Consider the following 24,171-nt stretch of genomic DNA (forward strand, 5'->3'; position numbering starts at 1 on the left):
GCAACAATGTATAGTCCCACCAAATCAAATCTGTGTCTCATCCATGATGAATGCTAATCTTGTAACACTTCTCAATGCCTTTGTACATGTATCTCTCAGACAAAAAGCATTTCTCCTGCATACATATGCATCCAGTTTGCTACTACTGTCCTTGGTGTAGTGTTTTAGGTGGAAAAGAGGGGTCTCTATATACAAGTATTTGTTTATGAATCATCTGGGCCATTCTTAAATGGTCTAGGAAATTACTAATTTCTTCTCTGTACTTCAGGGCCTTTCAACAAAACATATGCCATGTAGGGCCTGTACTTGTAGTCAATCATTTAAACAATATTCACACTATAGTTTGTGTAATAAACAAATATCTACATGAAAATAAACATATCAGCAATACCCAGGCCTGAAATCTTGCATGTTTATTTGGTCTTGTTGACATCTCTTAAAACTGATAAATTATTCAAATTCTAAACTTATTAAATAATAAACAGAAATTGATAAAAATATCTCATATAAAATAATCTCAATTTCTCCATGAACATAACAGGAAACTGCTGTCCACATGCCAACAGGTGCATATGCAAAACAATAGCACTTTGATTGAAAAAAGGTTAAGTTCATTTTTGCAGTCATACCATAAAACATCATGAAGCATGAAAGTTGTCAAGATAAGTATACCTTATAATGGAATAATTCATTCCACAGAAATGAAGCTTTCTTATCATGTTAAAATAGAAATTGTAAGTTCCACTCAACGGTGAAACTTCCAAACTGCTTATCAGTGATATGCAGCCCCCAGTTATTATTTTCCCAATGACAACTTCAAACACATGTTGTTATAGTGATAGCACACTGGATTACTCATCTGAGCTGAGAGAGATTCCTTGTTGCTACTCAAGTAATCTAAGAGAGGAAGGAGAGCAATAGCAGAATTCATGAAAAAAATATGAAAGGAAGTCAAGGCAACTCACCTGAATCGTCTGCGTGCTTGCTTGTTCCCTGAACGTACGCGATGTGGCCCGAGCTTGCTGTCACGTCAGGAGGCGGCTGCACAGCGCCACCAGACCCTGTGATTTAACGTAATCAGGACAGAGGAATCGTAGAGTGATGATACCTCAACCTGCTATGCTTTGTCTCAAACACTGAGATGCACATAGCATATCACAGATGTAGCCTGCCTAAAGGGCATTTCAAACCCCTTATTACCTCATATTATTGCACAAAGGAATGCGCTTTGTAGGGTATGAAATGACAATTAAATATGATCTCCTTTGTTTAAGATGAAGAAAGAGAAGTTGATGAAATCTATCCTGTTAAAGTCTGCTACAAGACCTGAATGGAATCACTGATACTGAATACCAGCGGGAATGTGTCGCGTGTAATATAGCCATGAGCAACGGCCTGCTTCTTTCAACATTCAGCAGAAACTATGACAGATGTGGAGGTGGGGAAAAAGATTTGCTCAGATCTTCATTTTCCAAATATATTGCTGAATAACCTTGACAGAGTTTGGTAAAGACCTAATGATTCAATGGTTATATTTTCTTTCTGACACTAATTTCAACTTGAGGGGGATATGTGAAGAATCAGAGGAGGCTGGAGGTTGACCAATGTGGGATGTCGTCTTCTCCTACAGGAAATTTCTAAGGATAGGCACGAAGGAGTTGCCGCAGCAATTTATTGGGTGGGTGTGTGGCTCAGTACATCCGACCCCCAAGGCAATTGAGAGAGGAAAAGATCATTTAAGACAAACACAAATGTAATTTATTTCCCATTCTGTCTGTCTGCTTTGTCTCCTGTTTTCAGAGAAGGCATTTATGGCATCACAGTCACAAATGAATTATGAAGTACACAAAGCGCTCATGGTCTTTGAACTAAGAGCTCTTACACATCCCATGGATGAGAAAGTACCTTAAGTTACCTCCTTGGAATAAAGAAAGTGATGTTTAATATTTTGATATCAGATATCCTTGTCTGCTATTAGGACAGTTTGGCACCTACTAAAGAAGCAAAAACAAATGTTGTTTGATAACATTTCTTGACATCTATCTTTATGTACAGAAATATCAGTCCATCAAAACAGAAATTGGAAATCACTTGAAATTGAGCATGACCTCCTCTATATTCATTTCATGGAAGTTTAAAAGAAGATAGAAGGAAAATACAATCAGTATAAACAGGAGAATATTAAATGCACTCTTATACTTGTATATTTTTTTAAACTTAAATGTAATATTGAGAACAAAAATACATTGGTTTTTATTATTTTCTATTGTGTGCTGTTGACTGGATTTATACAATATATGGGAATGTAACATCCATGTTTGTGTAAAACAAAGTGCACTTTGATGGACTATTTTTGTGTATGTGTGTTATACGGCAAAAAGTGTAAACCCAACAGGCGTTGCACCAGATTTTGAGTCATGTATATGTACAAACCCTTTAAAACACCCAAAGTTGTTTGTTTCTACTAATTTGTAAGGGAGTAGACGTTCTTGAACTCCAAAGCATTATCCAATGAATCATACGCTTAGGATGATAATAGAGGAAAAAACAGATTTTGGTCTCAGAATGTAGATACAATTTTTAACTAAAGAAGTTCTATACAGGTGGAAGATAATCTAAATGAATGTAAATTCATTTTTTTTTTAATGAAGATGACTGTTCCCCCCTCCCCAATGTTTTTCCCCTCTGGCACAGATTTCGAAATGACGTAGAGCTGAATACAATATTTTGTCCACTCTTCAAATACAAAGTGGCTGAGCCCCTCTAACTGTGAAATAACCAATGTGTTAAATTTTTATGCTCTCTTGAAATATCCATAACTTTCTACTTTTTTGGTCCGATTTCATTAGAAAATCCAACCAATCAATTTCTTTAATCAATTTAATTCATCTCAGAGTGACTGTCTGTTGTAGTCTGCTGATAGGTCATAAGAAAACCCAGACTTACAGCTGCTTGCGATGTCAAGACCCCTCGTACCGGACACAGCCCCTCGTCCACCACTAACATGTCCATTGGCTGGCTGCAGTCTATGGTAATGTGGATTAAGACCAGGTTCACCACTACCCACATAATGGAAGCTTGAAGACCCCGCCCCAATGTCATGTGTGTGATGAGAGGAGGACGAGGAGATGGAGTCATCATCATCTGTCTCTGATTCTAAAGATGAAGAAGATGGAGAAGAAACAAAAATAAACAAAGCATGTTTTACAATTGAATCAGAGTGATTCACAAAATAAAAATCATATCTTTCAAAAAATCAAGTTCAAATTAATACCACTAATATAGAAAGGAAGTACAACTGTCTGTATTTAAATAGAGTGAATTGAAGCAGAGGATATGAATATTAACAAATATTAGATAGCCAAGACAGATAGCCAAGCGCGATTGGTCCATAGCGCATCACGTGATATGATCGAAATCAATGTATTTTCCCAGCAGGTCCACCTTCGATGAATATATTGACCAACCGGTCCATGAATATATTTTTCTACATGTATGGCGCCCTCTTGTGGATTAGATGTTAGCATGCATTATCGGCCTGCCTTGGGTCCTGGACCTGGACTGGGCTCGAACTTAGATTTAGATCTAGGGCTAGGCCTAAACAAAGTTGATTTGACTAGAAAAGGGTCATTCACTGCGTTAGACTAACGTTACTTAGATATCTATAGATCAAGATCTAACTTTAGATCTATAGGTACCAGTTCAATCAATCACTGTGAATATCATAAACATGCTGCGCGCATCATTAGGCCTTATCTTCATCATTAGAGGCTATCTAATATAACAGATATTGACTGATGGGATGTGTTAAAAAAACATTCTTTGGACCACCTAGAGGATTAATATTTTCCCTCGGGATCATATTTTCCCTCAGCGCTGCATGCTTCTGGAAAATATAACTCCTCGGGAAAATACAAATCCGGCGGTCCAAAGAATGTTTATATTACGGTACACACCCCATCAGTCAATATCTGTATAATGTAAAATGAAAGTAGGAGAGATTTATGATCAATGCATACATAATGTAGTGCACAACCTTCAAGAGATTGAAACCTAAATTAGTTATTTATTACCGATTGTCTTCATTACTGTAAGTGCAATAGAATCATGTTATTATTGAGCATTGTAGTGCGGCAGTTCAACAGAAAATAGAACTACAGAAAGGAAAAAGATCATGTTAATTAAAACAAAAGTATCATATAAATGCTACAAATATTGTGAAGAAATATCTTAAGAACTAGCTTCCTGTTTCATGGAAATACAAATCTGCAATACACAGAAAAGTTCACTGACCTGGTGGTGTTTCTATGGGAACAACGTTGGCATGCAGCGAATGTCTTTTGGAAGGTAGGGGCATCTGAAGGTCATTGTGTTTGGCAAGGGCTGCTTTCACCGCCTCCTCCCGAATATCTACACGACGTACAGGATGAAATACAATGAGAAGACACAAGCAACGCTTATTAGGAAACAAACAAGATAATCCAACAATTCCTAATCATATCATAACAGTTCATCAGTTATAATTAGAAGATAAATTTAGATTGATGTGTTGACTTGCAGTTGACCTGGCAGACTTCCACATTCCAACACTATATACATAGCATGTAGGCCTATGTACTTTTCACTTCTCTTTATATGGCCTTAGAAGGTATAACAACCAGGAATGTATCCACTTCTTCATCTACTAGCGGATGGTCTTATTCTCATAGTATTAAACACTTTTGTTGCTAAAACCACTTTGTCTACATTAAATTGGGTCCAAATCGGTGGATTCACATACAGTGCGCCACCTATAGCTTGCAGCAAACAGGCCGAAATTTGCAATGCCACATGGGAAAAAGTCAACATCTGTTGTGCATGTCAGAAGTGCATGCATGCAATTATGCTGCACTGGCCAGGGTTTACCAGGGTCCAAAAAGTGGGAGAGGAATTTGCCGCATATTTCTTTTTTTTAGCGAAATTTGGACAATTTTCAGTGAATTCTTTCTCCACTTTTGCAAAATGATTTCCATTTTTGTAGCATCACAGTCGTATTACGTCCACCATAGAGGAGGATGAAATAAGTTTATCCACCTTTATGCAGTACACTAGCATAGTGCGCTGCTTGCATGCAACGTCCGCCACACAAATTGGCCTGTCCGTTGCAGCTGCAACCTACTGTGATTCCACCAAATTTTCCTTTGTTCCTACCATAACTTGGTTTAGTTATCATTTAGTCTGATGCCAAAATGGTCCATTTCCACTTCATCTACTTACATGTTTGCACTTTGCCAAAAAAAACTTAGTTCATAAACATATCATTTAAACATGCAAATATTAGACCGAATAGCTATTAAATTTGCAAAAATAAATCATGGATTCAACGTACAACTTGATATACATTTAAAAAAAAATCATCAGGGATAAACTTTCTCCTACAAAGAGATGTGGTTTCTACAGCCTAAAATATGTTAAGTAGCAGGAATCCAAAATTTCTAAGGTCACTAAAACTTTAAAATCCAATGAAACTATTATTTGAAGAAAAAAATCATTTAAAAAAAATCAAATTTGATAAAAATACAACATCAAAACAGAAGCAAATGGTAACAAAATTGTACTTTTTACAATTAGAGATTTGAGTCTTTCTATAGGGTATGAGTTCAGTCAGCAAATTAAAAGATGGGAACAAACCTGATCTATATCTTGTTTCTGGTTCATGGTGTTCTCTCCTCCTACTCCTTGAACTTCTGCGCCCCACCCCTCCTGAACCAGCACCTTGATCTGGGGGTCCTCCTGCAAAATAAAAAAAAAGAAAGAAAAGAAAGAAAATAAAGACATGTAATGAAATTATTGCTTTAAATGCTCTCAGACAACATACAATCATACTTGGTCAATAGCCACAGTCATCCATATATATCAATGGTTGCACATGTGAAAGATGTTACAGAAACTTCAATTTGTTAAAATTATCACAGAAGTACTGAAGATATAAGCAACCAAAAATATAGATGGTAATGGGCATTGGCCAATTCTAATCACTTATGAATTGAATTTAACACAAACAAGAATGGTTAAGTCACAAACTATTTGTAATGAACTTGCACCTAAAGCATTAATCAGAACAAACAATTTACCAACTTGTTTTCAAATTTCACAATTTGTCAAGAATTTGTTTTCTTTAAAATGAAAATAGAAAACAATATTTATCAATGAAATACTAGTAAGTGGCAAAAGATATAAAATCATTGTAGAAATGTTCCAGATTTGACAATCAATTTCTTGAGGATGCTGCTGTACCTGGTTGAAAGATGTATTCATCATTGCCTTCCAACAGGAAATGAGATAGTCGCGATCTGGCGACTTGATAATCCATGACTTCTACAATTAAATCCTCAATTAATAACTTGGTCCAAGAAAACAGTTTTCACTATGCTTTCACCAAAAGCACAAATCCAGCCTGGTAGTTATCAATTAGAGGTTGTTGTTTTTAAAATGTTTTTATGAAGCAGTTCTTTTATGGTCTCTTGCTTTGATCTCCAAAGAATAAATTCAGTAGAGAAAAGTTTCATGTACACTGACAAAAAAAAAATCCAAATAGTTGGGTACAAGAATGACTTTGCAAAATAAATTGAACTTTCCAATGTTGAAATGCATCTTGTGAAGCACAAACTTGCCTCTAATAAATAGGGCAAATGCATTCAATGGCAAAATCACTTTCAATTCCTTGGTGATAGATAAAGGAACCAGTTTGCTTCTCAATAGCCAACAAGATAGAATGGAATAACTTGAAAACCATAAGTCCTGATAACAAATCCTGGCGGATCTATTTCATTAAAAGTTGTTCATCTGAAAGGAAACTCTTCCGTCATAGTCAGCAAAGTATGAATATATCCCAAAACAAAGAAACAGCAAGGTCGTGCAGTCTGCAACATTCCTGTATATAATGTTGCAGACTGGCCATACCCCCAACATACATGAGCAATAGGGCATGACGGTAAGTATGATACATGAATTTCTCTGAACCAAAGTTCATGCTATGACTAATAGGAATATCCACATTGTTGAATGCACACCGGCATTGTAAAATGAATGCACAAATGAAAATAACAATAGATACGAAACCAACCATGGTTAGAACCGCAATATAGACATTCTCCTTTCACTCTCAAACAAATCTTGTGAGCTCCAGGGGAAAGAAATAATAAAAATTGTGATGTTTGTCATATCCAGTGGATATATACTGTGATGGTATTTCATTTAGCCAACTATGATATTCTTGCATTAAAAATCTTACTTGAATGAACAAACAAATTGAGACTAGAGGATTTTTTTTCATTCTCGCAGCCCATTTTTAATTACATGTATGGCAAATCTCCAAAAGCATGTTTAGCCATTCCAAATCATTACCAGACTACATGAATAATTACATGAAGTAGGCCTAAACCCCAAATGAGTTAGGGTGTAAAGGACATCAAACATAAATGAATTCTACTCAAACAATTTTGAGCAATATGCTATCATTACCCTTCATTAATCTAACTGCTGAGTGACTTGTCACTTGTTATACATGTAGGGCAGAATGAGCCATTTTCTTAAAGACCCTGACCGGTGTAAAAACAATCATACATAAAAATAAAAGTAATGATTCATACAATACAAATATACCAAAAATATTACATATATCTCCTTCCAATAGTTAAAAATATTAAATAAAAATCGAAGAAACTGCTCCTCCAAATTACGCTTTGATTGAGCACCCCCACGTCGCCTGGAAATGATGACGTCACGTTGTGTCTGGAGGGTTGTGATTCCATAGGTTTGTGTACAAAAGCATTGGGTATTTTCTTCCATTTCCATGTTATGAATTCCATTTTTTTTTTTCAGATGAAAATGGCACTCAAAATTATTCACTGTTCAAATTGTTGTAAACCTACAACTATTCACTACCTTTTTTTTGTGATTTCTTTGTTTGGCTCTTATTGGGCCTAAATTGCTATGTCAGGAAAAGTTGTTATACATAATCAAAATGCAGATAGAATTGAAATCTGCGCCAAATAAGCAGGAAATAAAATATGGCAAAAACTAGTTCAAAACTGTAGATTTCATAAATTCAAGCTTGTGGGAAAAAATATATGTGATATCCCTCTGTGATAGAAGTGAAGAGAATGAAATGCGTTATCTGGAAAACAAAAAAATCACCCAGTTTTTCTGTGTACAAACCTATGGAATCACGACGCTTCTTACACAACGTGACGTCACGGTCTCGAGGCAGGTGAAAAGCACAATAAAGCCTATTTTCTAAACGGGGTTCGAAGCCCGATAATTGGAATATTCTTAAGCAAAATACTCAGCTGGGAAGCGGTGAAAATGCATAAAGCATACCTTGCTGTATTTAGTAGCTTATAAGCTTTCGATTGGTATGTAAATTGTCAGTTTAATTTTTGGGTCCTGTCTGGATCTTTAAGTCACTAGGGTCGAACCCATGACCTATTTTCAAGGAAGGCATGCTACCAGTGTTCTACTCAGCCACCATGCCCAGTTTTGCAGGTTTATGGATTATTACATATTATCCCCCCCCCTCGAAATATACAAATTGAAGTATTTTTTGCCAGAGCACTCCCTTTTAATGATATACAATGCATTGATACTACCATATATTAATTATTGTAACCTTATTTGGGGAAACTGTAGTAAAACCAACCTTGAACATTTACTTTTATTACAAAAGAAAGCTGTTAGAATCTGCACAAAATCAACATATCTTTCACACACTGATCCTCTTTTTTATCGTCTAAAAACGTATAAGATATATGATATAAATACCATACAAATAGCTATTTTCATGTATAAATATCATTACAAACTGCTTCCTTCTGTATTTACCGATTTCTTTTCATATAACAACAACTTACATTCATATCCAACACGGACTTGTCAGAATATTCACTTAGAAAATCCTAGAACACTATTAGCGCATAAAACACTTAGACATCATGGGCCTGACATATGAAATACATTGCCTAGTTCGCTGAAACAGTTAAGATTCATTTCTCCTTTCAAAAAAGGTATTAAATCACTATTATTGAATAAATATTCACAAAGTTAATAGGCTATTTCTCTATATCTTATGAAACACATGTTTTAAAAAACAGGAAAACAACAACTATAAGAATACAAATAAAGCATACATTATGAGGACCAAGCGCCCCCCCCCCCCCTCCTCCGTCATTATGCACCTGCACCCTTACGTTAAGATAATGTAGTAAGAATAATTATCATCGTTTTCTGGGGTTGCCACGCAGTCAAGCTCAGCTTATAGTGGCAACCCCTGCAACCTTCTAATAATCAATGTTTTAATAGAAAATGCATTATTATTATATTTTTTTTGTATGTTTTGCTTGTCAGTTATATGTATATTATTGTATTTTCTTTGTTAATATGTTCATGAAAAAGTGTTGCAGAAACCAATAAATGAAATGAAAGCAAAAAAAAATATTAAAAAATACATCATCATAATAATCCTTGTTCAAAATATGGACTGAAAACAAAAATTAAAAAAGAAGGGAATTCCCATGGATAGAAGTAGTTTCCTCACAATGACACAGGGTATCATAACTCTAAGATTTAATCATAACATAACCATAATTAAATCACAGCCCCTGGAGGTGTTTTATAATATGCAACTCAACTTTCACTCTCAACTGCTTCATTCACATCAGGGCAATTCATAACAGGTCCATTCACATAAAATAAACATGTAGTTTTTTTTTAACATGTAGTTTTTTTAATCAATATTAGGTAAGTCAAACTAATCACAAAGAATGGAATTGAATGAATGAGCAAGATGTACTTGGCTACTTGCAAATTCTCCTGCCACATCATAGATCAAATAATTGATGGCAAAAATATTTCCTAATCCACGTAAGCCTACATCCATTTGCTGCAGTGCAAAATACTCGTCATATCCTTTTATAAATCCACGCCCTAGCAAGAAGCATTGGAAGAGGAAGAAGCAAACACTGGCAAAAGACTGATTTTCAGATGAAACAAAATTTGTATTTCAACAACTGCTTGTCAAACCATCTAAAACTTGTCAAGGGTGCTCCTCGGCTGCACAATAAGACAGGATATATTTGCTGATGTTTCTATATCAAAAGTAGAAGTAATCTGCAATGATATTGACAAATACATTGATTCATGATCAATGTAGAATCCTAGAGCAGTGTTGGCGCAGAAACTGAAATGATTTGCTCCTTCACAGACCACCGATGGATACATTTACTAGAGAATTGTAGGGTTCCCTGCATTTTGCGAAACAGCAACACGTTGTGGTCTGCAGGTCTTCCGCAATCCACAGCCAGCCAGCTAACGAGATCGAGGTCTGTGTGACCCTTGGCATGATTGATCCATTCTGCTCAGACAAGCAGACACAACAACAAAGGTCACCCACAAATTCCTCTCCACTTCAAGTTGATTGGCAAAACATGAAGAAAGGGGGAGGAGGAGGAGGAGGTTGGAAGATGGACAGTCTTTATAAAAATAATATGAAGAATAAGATGGGGGGAGAGAGAGATGGACAGGAGGTACATGGAGGAGAAACTACTAAAGAGAAATTCAAAGGTGAAACATTTTGAAAATATTTAGTCTGGACTTTACAAATCATACAACTTGCATGCTTCTAAAGCTTTACGTCAATCCTGCAAAGTAATATCATATGACCAGAAATATGTGTAAATGCAATAAAATCTATAAAAATCACACAAAAATATAATTTTCATGAAGAGAAAAACATGTAAATTAAACCTGCTGCATGCTACTCAATTCACTGTGTATATGGTTTACTCATTTAATGACTAGATGACATTTCAATTTTCAAGTAAAAGCTTTATACCAATATTCATTATCTATAAATCAAATGTATTTGCGTGTGAAGGAAGAACCGAAAGCATCAGCTGCTTGGAATGATTTTATCTTAAAACAAGGCAAATTAATCAAGTTAATTCACAATGTTCACCTGATACAAGGAAACTTTTATCTTTCCATACCACACCGATTTTGAATTTCATGGCAAAATGATTGGCAAACATCAGCTGCACAAATGCTAAAAGGAAAATGTGGAATTATCCAGGTCAATGGTTCACCAGTTAAAGCCAAGAAATATTTCTCTCTTATTAATATTGTCTGGGACGGAGATGTTAGAAGTACAGCTGTGTCCTCCTTTCTACATCAAGCTTGCTGATCCCTAGCGTCTACTTAAATCTCTTCGCTTTGCTTTCTAGTCGGACAGTACATGTATATTCACGCTACAAACCACAGTATTAGTAATACGGTCATGTAAATTCATAATTTCATGAAAAATCTCAAGTTATGATACGACAGGATGGAAACAAGGAAGAAACTGGCAAAATGCCACATTAAGAAATATTAAAGGGAATTCCTTTTGGAAAGAAGCCATATCTTGGTGTTCAATTTCATTTTTGTTAGCCACTGGGACTTAATAGGAATTCTTGCAATTACATGTAAGATGATGTTGCCCTTAAAGATGAAATTCAATATTCATCTTGAAAAAAAGATGACTCATTCCACATCTCTGTCACACCCCCCCCCCCATTTTTAAGGGGGTGTTAACATACATGTGTAAGTGCACTAGTATCAAATTATATCAAAGGTCAAGTCCACCCCAGAAAAATGTTGATATGAATAAAAAGAGAAAAATCAAACGATCATTATGCTGAAAATTTCATCTAAATCGGATGTAAAATACGAAAGTTATGACATTTCAAATTTTGCTTATTTATCACAAAACGGTGATATGCACAACTCAGTGACATGTAAATGAGACAGTCCATATAATGTCCATCACTCACTATTTCTTTTGTTTTTTATTGTTTGAATTAACAATATATCATTTTTACAGATTTGAAAATAAGGAACGTCATTGAACCATATAGCATTAAACAATGCTAATTACACGTGTTCAGGGAGGAACTAAGCATTGTTTCACACGACAACAGGGAGAAAAATTGAATATTTCATATAATGAAATACAAAAGAAATCGTGAGTGATATCGTCAGTCTCCTCATTTGCATACCGACAAGGATGTGAATTCAACTGTTTTGTGAAATTATGCGAAACTTTAAATGTCATAACTTTCTTATTTTACAACTGATTTTGATGAAACTTGCGGTGTTGTTTGTTGGATTTTTCGCTTTTTATTTGAATCAACTTTTTGTTGGGGTGGACTTGTCCTTTAAATACAATCTCACAATATGATGTATGGAATTCAAAACATTCACTTAAATGTGGAACTGAATTAGAGATGGGGAGGGGTATGCTAGGGGAGCATGACCACCCTTCATTCTCCTATGTATCTTGATTCTTGTTTTTCAGACAACCCAAAGTACATATTGTGGTATAGGTGGTATGTGAGTCATTAAATGACTCAAGGGAGTTGAACAGCGCAAAAAAAGTTCAAATGCACGCCATGAACCTCCTCTTTTAATATGGATCTGTATCATATAAATTTTGGCCTGTTGAACAATTCTGATTTTTTTTTTATGTAAAATTTTCCAAGCTCATCCAGTTCTACATAATAACCTTCATGTTACACATCACTTCATCCACAATCCAATAATGTGTTTGAAGCACAACAAAAAAAAACTTTTTTTTTTCATATAACATTGCATGATACATGTAGTAAGCCTACCATACATGACTGCCTGCATACAAGCGATGGATAACCACATAATCATGAGGTCTAGACAACCAGACCCTTTCATTTCCATTTCAAAGTAAGACCTTACAGATGGCATAGTGTCATTTGTATAGCCTTCAATAAGTACAATTAATCAAACTAACATTAGTTTTATGGTGAAAGATTACAAGTAATGATACGGCAGTATTATCAAATGAAATGCATAGGCCTATAAAATGTATTCCGTTGGGCATTTTGTCAGTGATTATGAACCAGCATAAACCTCAACTTGTCACATTTGCTATGTGCATGTCTAAGATATTGAGACAGTAGAAAACAACATGGATCTAACATCTCAACTAAACAATTTAAATCTGATGAAATAAAAACAGAATACAAAAATATTATAATTTTCCTATTTCCACAAGCAGCAGAAATATTGTTGATCAATCACAAACATTTTCCAAGTAATATCTTCTAAATTCCACTTGAGCCTATGACAGGTAGGCCTATAGTAAGATGATCAAAGAAGGTCACTTCCAAGAAATTTCCAAAATAAAGATGGCCACGAAATAGTCATCTTCGTGATTACAGCAAATTCAATGCACAAAATCTGATAGATTTCTGTTCTGCTGCAATGGATGAAGAAAAGGAAAACGTCTGATGAAATCCAATGGTACACAATTTGGTATGAATACATCTATTATGCCAAACATCTATCCATCCTTCCAAGCAAAGTAACAACTTCAGACACAAGATATGAATCAATCATAATACAAGTAGGCATAAAGCCTGCCAATACTCCAATTGAGACTTCACATCTAATGTCATAATAAAGATACAGGAAGTATGGACAGTTCAACAGAAGAATTTGATAAAGTTTTCAATAAGACAGACGGTAATCAAACTGCATGTAGGCCTACGCTCTCCCCTAACATACATGTGTCCTATGTGGAATCCAATGCTAAATGGGAATCCACTTCTCCACTTGACGGGCCAGGCAGGATGTACTAGCCTAGTTGTCGCTGGTTAAAGGGAGATGTTAATTAGATTGATAGCAAAGAAATTCAAGCATTTGTAAGCTTTCCAATCCTTAACGAAACCTCCAGCATGACTCACACTGTGTTTTTGCATGTTCAAGATTGTTACTTTAAAAAATCTATAGATATAAGTAACGACACATTCATACAGTACAAGAAGAGGCAGGTTTTTAATGGAATTCTATTTTCATTTACAAGTGCTCTATCAGTATTAGTGTGACATTTACACCATTATTTGGCATCATTATGTATTGTTAACCAATCAGAATTGATAACTTATCAACTCAAACCCCCCAAGCTACAGTAAATTTGATTTTTGTGACTATTATGGGGTGCCATTTTTGTCAAAAAATGCCCTCTTCAAGTTTCAAGTGTTTTTACACTTGATATAGATATTACTTGATTAATAATGTTTTGCCAAACAGAACACACAACAAACCTAGAATAATCACTTTGCCCAAGTCCACTTATTTTTCAAACAGTTTATGTTCAAATAGTGTCAAATCCATTTCTGTCCAAATGTATCTTTTCTGCAAAATAAAGCAATTGACAGTAAATGACATCAATGGATTAAACCCATATAAGAAACAAGTGGGGACCTTATGCCTTGAATTTAAAAGAAATTTTATTTTACTTGTTTGAAATACACACACGCCCACACATTAAAAAAAATGAGGAAAAACAAAAACATTTTTAAATAGTCAAATGAGATAATTAAGTTACTCTGATTGTAATAACCCATGACGCTAAAATACAAAATAAAACTGAGAAAAAATTGTGATATAAATGAGAAAGAAGGATGTTACTCTTTAACAATAAGATTAAAGTCTGATTTTTTTTAACAGTATCTAAATACTTTTAAAGGATGATCAATGATTAAACCATGTTTACTAGCATCTATCCATGGTCCATGGTCTATCCAAGTTTAATAGTGATTTGATCTCTACTTTCACTTATCATACCTTGCAATAAATGTAAACTCTGAAAGTAAGAAACTTTTACAGATACTCGTACACATAATTAATTTGTTGAATCCAATTTATCAGTTGCTTTCTTTCATCTCTTAATATGAACAGGATATGGTATACCACATACATGTAACCGCTACCCTACAATACAAAGCGTGTGAAATATTCTCAGCATAACCTTCAAGACAGACCTGATGAGTACATGTATTTGAAATTAGAAATAATTTCAAAGGATAGGTTTTTTAATAATCAATTCGGGCTGTCATCTTTTTGATATATGTTTGTGGAGGGGGGGGGGGTCAAAATCAGGAGATACGATCATTATTTTTACAACTGGTTGTAAATTTTGTCGCTGTTTGCAATAGACTGACAGATTGATGCTTACATTCACCTGAACAATTGATTAGTAATATCGTCTATGTCACATCATCCGTATAAGACAGTAATGGCCAACTATGTGCAAACCAAAATAATTAAGAAAGTAATTGCACAAAAAGGGATGTTAATCTATGTATATTTTGATCTGGTTTCTCTCTTCAGATATGAATCACTGTACTGTGTATTAAAGATCAACAACTTTTCATTACTTGGAACTTCTAGAACATACGGTATATGCAAATGGGCATGGTTTTGAATTTGAACGTATATATTAAGGCTGCGTTTATGCGACCTCGACCCAGAATCATGATTTGAATCACCATTTGAATCATGATTCAAAACAGCAGCATGAATCACGATCCGACAGAATCAGCGTTTATACGACCATCTTTCTAACGCTGTTTCTCCCTGAATTCGGGCCGATCCAGTGCGCATCACAGTGCGCAGTTTGATCCAGGAAGTATAGGTCAACATTTTCGCACGTGTTTCTAACTTCACGTCGGCTGCTAGATTTTTGCTGCCGCCGGAGCTAACGCGCGATCGTTTGTGCAGGTGCAACGCTTACTCGCCTTCCGAAAAATAAATCTTTTACTTCCAGAATTCCGTGTATTGTACCTCGTATTGTTTTTGATCGGGAACCAGAAGGGGTCATCATCCTCCCTCCCACCTCCCGATCGATTTTTCTTGTCTATGATGGTCCTGTACTGGGCACGAATTCTGTTAATTTTGTCTCGACAGGCGGTGCCACATCTCCGTTGAAATCCCTCCCTCGCAAGCGCCGCTGAAAGGGATCGTCTTTTTTCTGTGAATCCCGGTGAGGAATGCTTGTGCTTCAGGCTGAGCCCAAAGCACAAGCAGAGCCCTGAGTTCATCGTCAGTCCAATTTGTGCCTTTGGAACTTGAAGAAATGATGGATGAAAACAATGAAATATACAAATGACGCTACAGTACAACCCGGGGGTACAATACACAGAATGATAATTCCTAAATGCTGACAATACTGCTACACGAAAATTAACCTGCACGAAACACAGCGCGCGCCTTTGAGTCGAACCCGGAAGAAGCACGACACAATGACGTCATAGAATCATGATTCAAATCACGATATCGTTCATACGACCTTTTTCGTTCGTGATTCTACAGAAACGTCTTTCCAAACGCCCCTTTTTTCGTGTTTCATGTTTGTGATTCTAATCATGATTATATTCAATTTCGACTAAACGCAATCGTGATTCTGCAGAATCGTGATATGAATCATGATTCTAATCATGATTCTAGGGTAAAAAAGTGTCGAATAAACGCACCCTAAGATTCCTCCCTTCAATGCTGGATATCAAATGTTATTTCCTGCAAAATATTTCTAGTCTGCACATGCAGACACTGTTGCTTCCAATTCCAAACTTCTCTTATCCATATGTTAGCATAACTGTATATTGAAATATTAACCAAAATGTGGAATAAGGCATGTGGCTTTATCAGTATAATGGTCACAAAAATTGGGGCCAAACGAAACCAAGTACGATAGAGATAAGGGAGGTTCTAAAGAGGCAGGATATGGACCCCCCATCCTTGCTAATTACCAATGAACCATCCATCCGACCCCATATACCCATCTAAACATCATCCAATAGAACAACTCAAAAACATCACCAGAGCCAGCTGGATATAAAGTAATATCATCCTGTTTCACCACTACTGCTTCCGTTTATTACCATCAAAATTCTCATGAAAATAAGTAAAATATCTTAAAGGGGCAGTTCACCCTCATCATAAGTTGATATTAATATTAAAGCATAATGATTATTTATAAAAAAAATATTGGCGAAGATTTCACAAAAATCGATCAAAGGATGAGACAGTTATAATTTTTTCTTATTATTGTATTGTGATGTCATAGGCAAAGAGCTTTTCCATATATCAATCAAACTCCCTGTAAATGCATTTCTCAAAAAAATTGAAAATGATTTTATTTGTGCAGAGGATATATCAGACATGCCATTACTTACCTTATTCTATAAGAAGTATAATTTTATGTTTCTTTAAAAAATGAATTAATTTTTAAGTTATAGTTCATGGTAATATGAGGAAGCTGCTCACATATGACATCACAAAGTAAAAAAAAAGAAGCTCTTATATCATATTTTTTGGTGGCTTCCCGTCAAAATTTTTTCTCTATTTTTTTTGTATTGTCATGGTAAACTCTCTTCTGATACATGTAGAAAATAGAAAATAGAAAATAAGAAAATAAAATACAGATAATTACCCACCTTCGTCTATGCTGATAACACTATCATCAAGGGCCCACTCAGAAAACATTGTCAAATATTTTCACTAATCCTGGTCAAAATCAGTCTTCTGATATTCTGAAGTCAAATAATGTTCTAAAAATGAATTTTCAGCCAAATCCAAGCTAAGGAATCATGGTCACTGATCAAATACTCATTCCAAATGTAAAAATATCAGTCCTATGATATCTTCCAATAAAAAATCAGTAAAATCCTTATTGTAAAACTTCGTTTAGTATCAGTACAGGTGTATGCGGACAAATATTATAAATCTGCTTGAAAATAAAGCAACACATGCAGTTGTCTTTCTTTAGATTGAATGCTTCAACAAATTGCAGTAAAATTTATATGACCATATCATGTATAAACTACCTAGCGCATACTAAAAACGATACATGCATGTTAAGCTTACTCTAAGTCTCCAATATTTATTTGCTAACGATAAGAGACTTACAATTACTCTAAAGGTATTCACTCATTCAAACCAATACACCTGAAGTACTACATTAAACATAGATCTGCTTTGACCTAATAAAATTTCCACTATTTTTGTTTCAAATTATAGGAAGTACAAATTTTCTTCTTTTAAAATAAGAAATATCATGTATTTCCTTAAATGATACTAATTTGGAAAATAATGAGCCTGCCATCATTATTGACGCGTAGACCTCATCCTATACCCTCATGTTGGAATTAAATAACAATTTCTGCAAGAGGTAAGTACCATTGCGACCTTTCACACATCAACAGGACATTGTAACATGATCTACGCTGGATGAGGCTATAACTGATGATAATTTGTACAGGAAAACGAAAAAGACATGCAATCCTCCAACTGTAATTGTTAGCAGTATATTTATGTTTATGAATTTGAAACTAAACAACTATTTCATGAATGTCCCAGAACAAATTATTTTCTGAAAGTGCGAGGGGTAAATGTGCCTATAAAAAGGACAATGTCACTGTCTGCCTTTCATATTTTGTCTGATAAAAATACAGTGTACTTGTAGGCTTACTTTGTATGTTCATTTTTATTTTTGAAGTTGAAAAATGATAAGTTGTCAAGTTTAGATCTCAAACGTTAAATTTCATTTTGACATTTAAGTCTAAAAATCTAAAATGGAAGACATTGAATACACCCTTGTTTCTCATTATATTGTTATAACTTTCTTATTTCACATCCAATATCAATGAAATTTTCATTGCTACACTGTGAAAACTGTGGTATTAAAATTGACGCCAGTTGGCATTAATAGAGGACCACACCCTCTGGTATTAAAATTACACCCTCGAGATTGAAATATAACACCAAAGAGTGTACATGTAACAACCAAAGGTGTTGTAATAACACCTATAGGTGCTAAACTAACACAGTCAATTTATCTCTGGTGTAAAATAACTGGTGTGGTCCTCTATGTACACCAGTTAACACCGCAGTTTTTGCTGTGTATGCTGGTGGATGTGTCCTTTTTCATAACAACCTAACAAGCCATACAAAAGAGAATGATGACAACGATGATGAAGTCACTCACCTGTAACAAATGTCTGACGTTTAAATAAAAATGGGCCCTGTTGCATAAAAGTTACTTACCCACCAAATGGTAACTTATCTGGAATACTTGATTTTGATTGGCTGTTGATTGTTACCATGGTAGTTACCATTGGATAGCAAATTACTGCAATAATGGTAACTGTTTATGTAACAGGCCCTAGGTCATGTAAACAACTTTGTTTACAAGCAAACACAGTGTATGGAAGGGTATCTTTAATGGTCACATTTTCAAAATAAAAATTTCCAACCAGTACAATATCTGATACTTCTCTACATCGTTAATTTTGTCTAAAAGCAAATTTAATCATCAATACCAATATTTACATAGAAGAAATGAAAAAAAAAATACATACAGTACACAATACATTTACTGTATTAAAACAACTTGGAAAAAAGTGTCAAAAGTGACATATCCAGTCTATACAAAGAAGTCAGAGAACCTATAAAAAGACTGAATTCCACTTCCTTAAAAAAAATATTTCCTGATATCAAAATATGCATGAAAAGCCCCTCCCTTACTAATAAAAAAAAGGTATCATCTTGTGACCGTCATATAAAAGGAACATCTATATCAGTGCAAGTTTTATCCATGGTTAGATGAATATTCCTGGGATTACTTATTGCATTTGAAGTAATGTTATACATTTTGACATGCAGATATATTTCATAAACTTTTGTCTAGTTATGTTTAAAAAAGTGGTATCATCTATCTATTGTTTTTAGATTGTCTCTTAAAAAAATTAAAGGCCAACTGGACTAATATAGATTCGATTACCTAGAATTCATTACCGTTATTTTAATGTATTTTTTTTTATTTCATGTTATTTTGTAAAAGAATCTATGACTTAAGTTTGTTCGTTTAGCGAATTGAAATCAACCTTTTTTCCCACTTCAAATTAATAGAGAAGTTAACTTACCAATTTCTGAATCGTACATAATCATGTAAGTTCCAGAAAGATATTGGTTGGGGGCTGGCCATCTTTTGGAATGACTGTCTTTCATCATTTTGAGTATAGTTCCAATGTAATGTTCAGCAGTTCCTTTAAATTAGCTCACATAGCGTACGTGGAGATATCCAGTAGGCATTGGCTTTATCCAGTTTAATAACAATGTTTTGATAGATGTCATCCATTGTTCATCTTTAATTTTGATCCAATTTATCACATCTTCATATTCTTATATTCCATTAGATTGTCTGTACTGGATGAAGATATCCACAGTAAAAATTTATTCATAAATCATCTTGAAAAGAGTTATGCAGCCATCGGAAATAAAACATCTGGGACTAGTATTGAATGCAAACACAAAGAAGACTTGGAATACAACAAACTTTACAAATGGTCTCTAATAAACATTGGAGAAAGGCTGGAATACAAACTTTGATGGAGTTCAAACTAAGGCATAAACAGATCACAAAACTTAAGTGTAAATATGCACAATTAAATGGTACATGTCTCAAAATCCAAAGCAACAATGTGGAATTATCAGACAAAACTAGTGTCAATGCCAGGAAGTCCGCTCACACTACGGTTAGTGTTATCCTGGATGCATTCTCTATCTCTTGGCAACTTTAATCCAAACCAAATCCAATCCAATAAACAAGAAGAGTTCAAGAGACACGCTACAAAGGAAAAAGGAATCGAACAGATGTAATATTCATGAAACTGAAAGACACTGGAAGAACAAAGCATTACCAACGATCAACAAAGCAAAATGGGAAGGGGCATGGAACACAATGTTTATGACAGAGAATGAAAAGAGACATCTCTTGTTTTATATTCTACAGCCATGGTCTGGCTGAGCAACAACAATAGTAGATGAGTCTATAATATTCATATTGCTCATCTCATTGTGATGGACAAGTTAATCCCAGAAGGCCAGAATGCTTGAACTCTTCAGTTCAGTACCAGCATACCAGAGGGCTGGTCACATACCAATTTATCCATAGATGAGATGTCACTCACAGAGAAATTATCCTCATAATTAGCTCCAGTCGGTCAGCTCGACTAGCCATTATTCCTCCAGTATATTGCGAAGAGGCACCAGAGTTGGGTTCTTGAAGAAGACAGCAGAAGTCTACATCAATCAAACACTGCTTTACGTGACAACGACTCGGGGAACTTGGCAGAACAATTGGAAAATCATTTTATCAATGTCTTCAAAATGTTCTTCTCTGTGACAGAAATAATATATTCATAGACCACACAAAAGGCATTGGATTCAAATACACAAACAGCAATCATATCTTTGGTGCAAAATAATAAAAAGTAGACATCTAAAAAAAAACTTTGAGAATAGATCTACTGCACAACTACGTCCCTTTATTTCAAGTAGCCATTAAATCATCTTCCTTTTATCTGAATGCTGTTTACATGTAACCTGTCATAAAGTAGGCTAATATCTTGAAGTACCTTTCAAAACAAAAGACACATGAAAACAAAAATCATGTTACTTTGCTAGGTGAATCACTGTTGAGAGAGTCATACATATGTAGATTGAAGCCACTCTAAACACGAAGTTTATTGTTTCCCAGAAATACTGTAACCACAATGAACCAGACCCAGGGATTGAAAGCAAGTTATGAACTTTTCATTTTCATTCTCCATGGTCCCATGCACCTAAACTCGGGTCATGTTTGTCAATCTATTAAATTCAGAAGCAAATCGGTCTGAAACACAAAGATCCACTGATTGCCTTGCCATTTTTCCCTCTATGACAAATCCTGATGAAAATTCAAATTGAGAACTGTTTTCAAACATGTATGATCCAAACTTGAGAAGTACAGATGTGACAATGGAAATATCAAGCATGGCATGCCATTATAATTCTATGCAACGTTATTCAAGTGCATTTGACAAGCATGCACTCAAAATATGGAATGAGACAATTTTAAGTTCAAAGATCATTTAGTTGTGTCTCCTCTCCTGATGTGCAAGACATCACTATCTATAAACAATGCATGGTTCCTTTAAAAAAAAAACAGAATGACATAGAGCAGAAATGATAACTTGGAAGATACACTATTCAACAAACAGGTTTCAATATGTACCATTGCAGCCTACAAGTCACAAACTGCCAGTCTCCAATGCAATAAGTCCTTTGGTACCATATGGGATCCTAATGAATAAGATTTCACATTCAATATCAACCTCCAACAATGAAACATCAGCAATATGGAGGACTATAGGACCAAATTTCAGAGAACAGAACTGACCTACGAATAGCTCCAGCAACAGGCAACAACCAACATGTTTCTGAACAAGCAGTACAGATGTAGGTATTTGACAGACCCATCATGTAACCAACAAATGAAATTGTCATGCTTTCTCAATATGCTTCTTTCAGTCTGCACAGATAGTAATCATTAGTTTCTCAATTAGATTCAGTTGGGTCCAAGTGATCAATAAAATGGGGCCTCACCTCTGCAACAGTGTTCTCCTCATACCATCCAAATGGATGCCACGAAGGAAGACTATAACTATGTCCAGTAGAACGCAAACAGAATATCATCAACGGAACATGTAGATAGTAGATTTAATCCCTCTACAACATGATCTATACTCATTCCAACCTAGTACCAGGACAGAGCCCATTTCACAAGGCAACACCCATGATAAGCTCACCTGATACAACACAAATCAAATCCTCTTCCAATTCACTTGAAAAACCACTGCACCATACAGATCACTAATTCATTTGTGGACAGTTAGAGTTCTGTGAGCTAACCAAAAATCCCCCACTTTATTTTGAATGGGAAGAAAAGAAATGAATAGGAGAGAATCTGAGGATCTTTTGTGTCTCTAGAAAAACCACAGATTATAGAAGCCCATGGTGCATACGAAAAGACCACTGTATGTATGCATTTAATATGCTCTTCCTTATATGATCTTCCTTATCACTATGATTTGAGATTAGGGATAAAATGGAATAAAATCTCATAAAAAGAAAGTGAAAATGAGGGGGGAAACACATCCATATACTCTAATACACACTGGCAGTGGAAAAACAAATACTGGTACAGGGCGATTCCACACTAGAACTTCAAAAATGTCATAAATTTCAACATGCTTTCAATAAGTCATAAGTAGTGTAATATTTTACTATGATACCTAAATTTTATGAAAATTATGAGTTTTAACCAAAAGTGAAGACAGATATAGTTTTTTGGGGGAGAACAATGGAATTTTAAATTTTCAATAATTTTGCTCATTGAATAGTCAAGTACAAATTCCACCTGAAACAATTATTTGCAAAGCAAGAGAAGATTGAAAATATTGCAGGTCAATAGAATAATATATCATTGATGGTTCCAAATAATATCTACAACATTTTCATGATCCATAATAGGGGCAGCCCTGATTTTTCCGAACCAATTTTTGGCAATGTCCCGTACGACACATGACAATGCAAAAGTTTTTCCTACAATTTTATTTTTGATGATGCAATTTCATAAAATGAGTTTCTCTTTGTTTGACCCATGGGTGATCAATTTATCCCATAAGGATCTAATTACTGCCCTTCATTTTTCAATTATTGTCCTATTAAAAAATGTCCCGTACGACACACGCTGTGTCGTACGGGACATGTCCCGTACGACACACAATATAATAATGCATTTAATTGCAGGATTTGAATTCAGAAACCATAAATAGTAGGCATATTTAAATTCATTTAATTGATTTAACATTAAGTGAACTGAAAAAGTACTTTGTTTATCTCCACAGAACATGAAATAGGTGATTCTAAACATTTTAATTGATTTCATGTAGGCTTATTCTTTTGTGAATCCCTTCAGCTAAACTGGTGATTTTCACTGATCAGAGCAGGTTAATTTCTTTTCATTGAGCATGAAAAGAAAACTTTTATAATTATTTCAACCTAGCCGGGAAGATGACTCCCTCTTGCATGCTAATGTGGAATTATTATAAGATGTAAAAAAAATACATATCAATCATCATGATCATCTTTTTGGACTTCTCTTGATGATCACTATTTTTTATATACAGTATTGAAACTCCTTAGTTTTTTCAAGTTGTAAAAAAAATCTGGAAAATAAGACAAACCATATGGTTTCATGAAATGCAGATGGGTTTGAAAAAGTAGAACCGCATTTCTTAATAGAAAAGAAAATTGTGACCAAAAAAGCAAAAAAAAGTGACAGTTGTGACATATATCATGAAGATATACATTTTATATAAAAAATCATATCATCATCATTTTAGCCCCATAATTTATACAAAGTTTCATTCATTTATTGTTTAAATAATGTTTGGA

The 24,171-nt window shown here is 34.8% G+C and overlaps 1 protein-coding gene across 5 annotated transcripts in view; it reads right to left on the minus strand.

Moving 5' to 3' along the window:
- LOC121429472 (disco-interacting protein 2 homolog C-like) overlaps window positions 1-22,549 on the minus strand; it is a 68,931-nt gene extending 46,382 nt beyond the window's left edge. The window contains exons 1-5 of one of the 5 annotated variants that reach the window (XM_041626533.1): window positions 22,318-22,549; window positions 5,671-5,772; window positions 4,294-4,410; window positions 2,947-3,156; window positions 966-1,061 (exon numbers count right to left, since the gene is read on the minus strand). In XM_041626533.1, coding sequence (XP_041482467.1) covers window positions 966-1,061; window positions 2,947-3,156; window positions 4,294-4,357 — 370 coding nt within the window. In that variant the 5' untranslated portion in view covers window positions 4,358-4,410; window positions 5,671-5,772; window positions 22,318-22,549. Of the gene's footprint in view, window positions 1-965; window positions 1,062-2,946; window positions 3,157-4,293; window positions 4,411-5,670; window positions 5,773-6,276; window positions 6,433-17,327; window positions 17,455-19,814; window positions 20,053-22,317 lie in introns of those variants that run through there. The other 4 variants (XM_041626495.1, XM_041626504.1, XM_041626523.1 and 1 more) reach the window with 4 other exon arrangements.
- Window positions 22,550-24,171: the final 1,622 nt, after the last annotated feature.

This window comes from Lytechinus variegatus, chromosome 1 (assembly GCF_018143015.1).
Source record: "Lytechinus variegatus isolate NC3 chromosome 1, Lvar_3.0, whole genome shotgun sequence".
In the NCBI taxonomy this organism is placed as follows: domain Eukaryota; kingdom Metazoa; phylum Echinodermata; class Echinoidea; order Temnopleuroida; family Toxopneustidae; genus Lytechinus; species Lytechinus variegatus.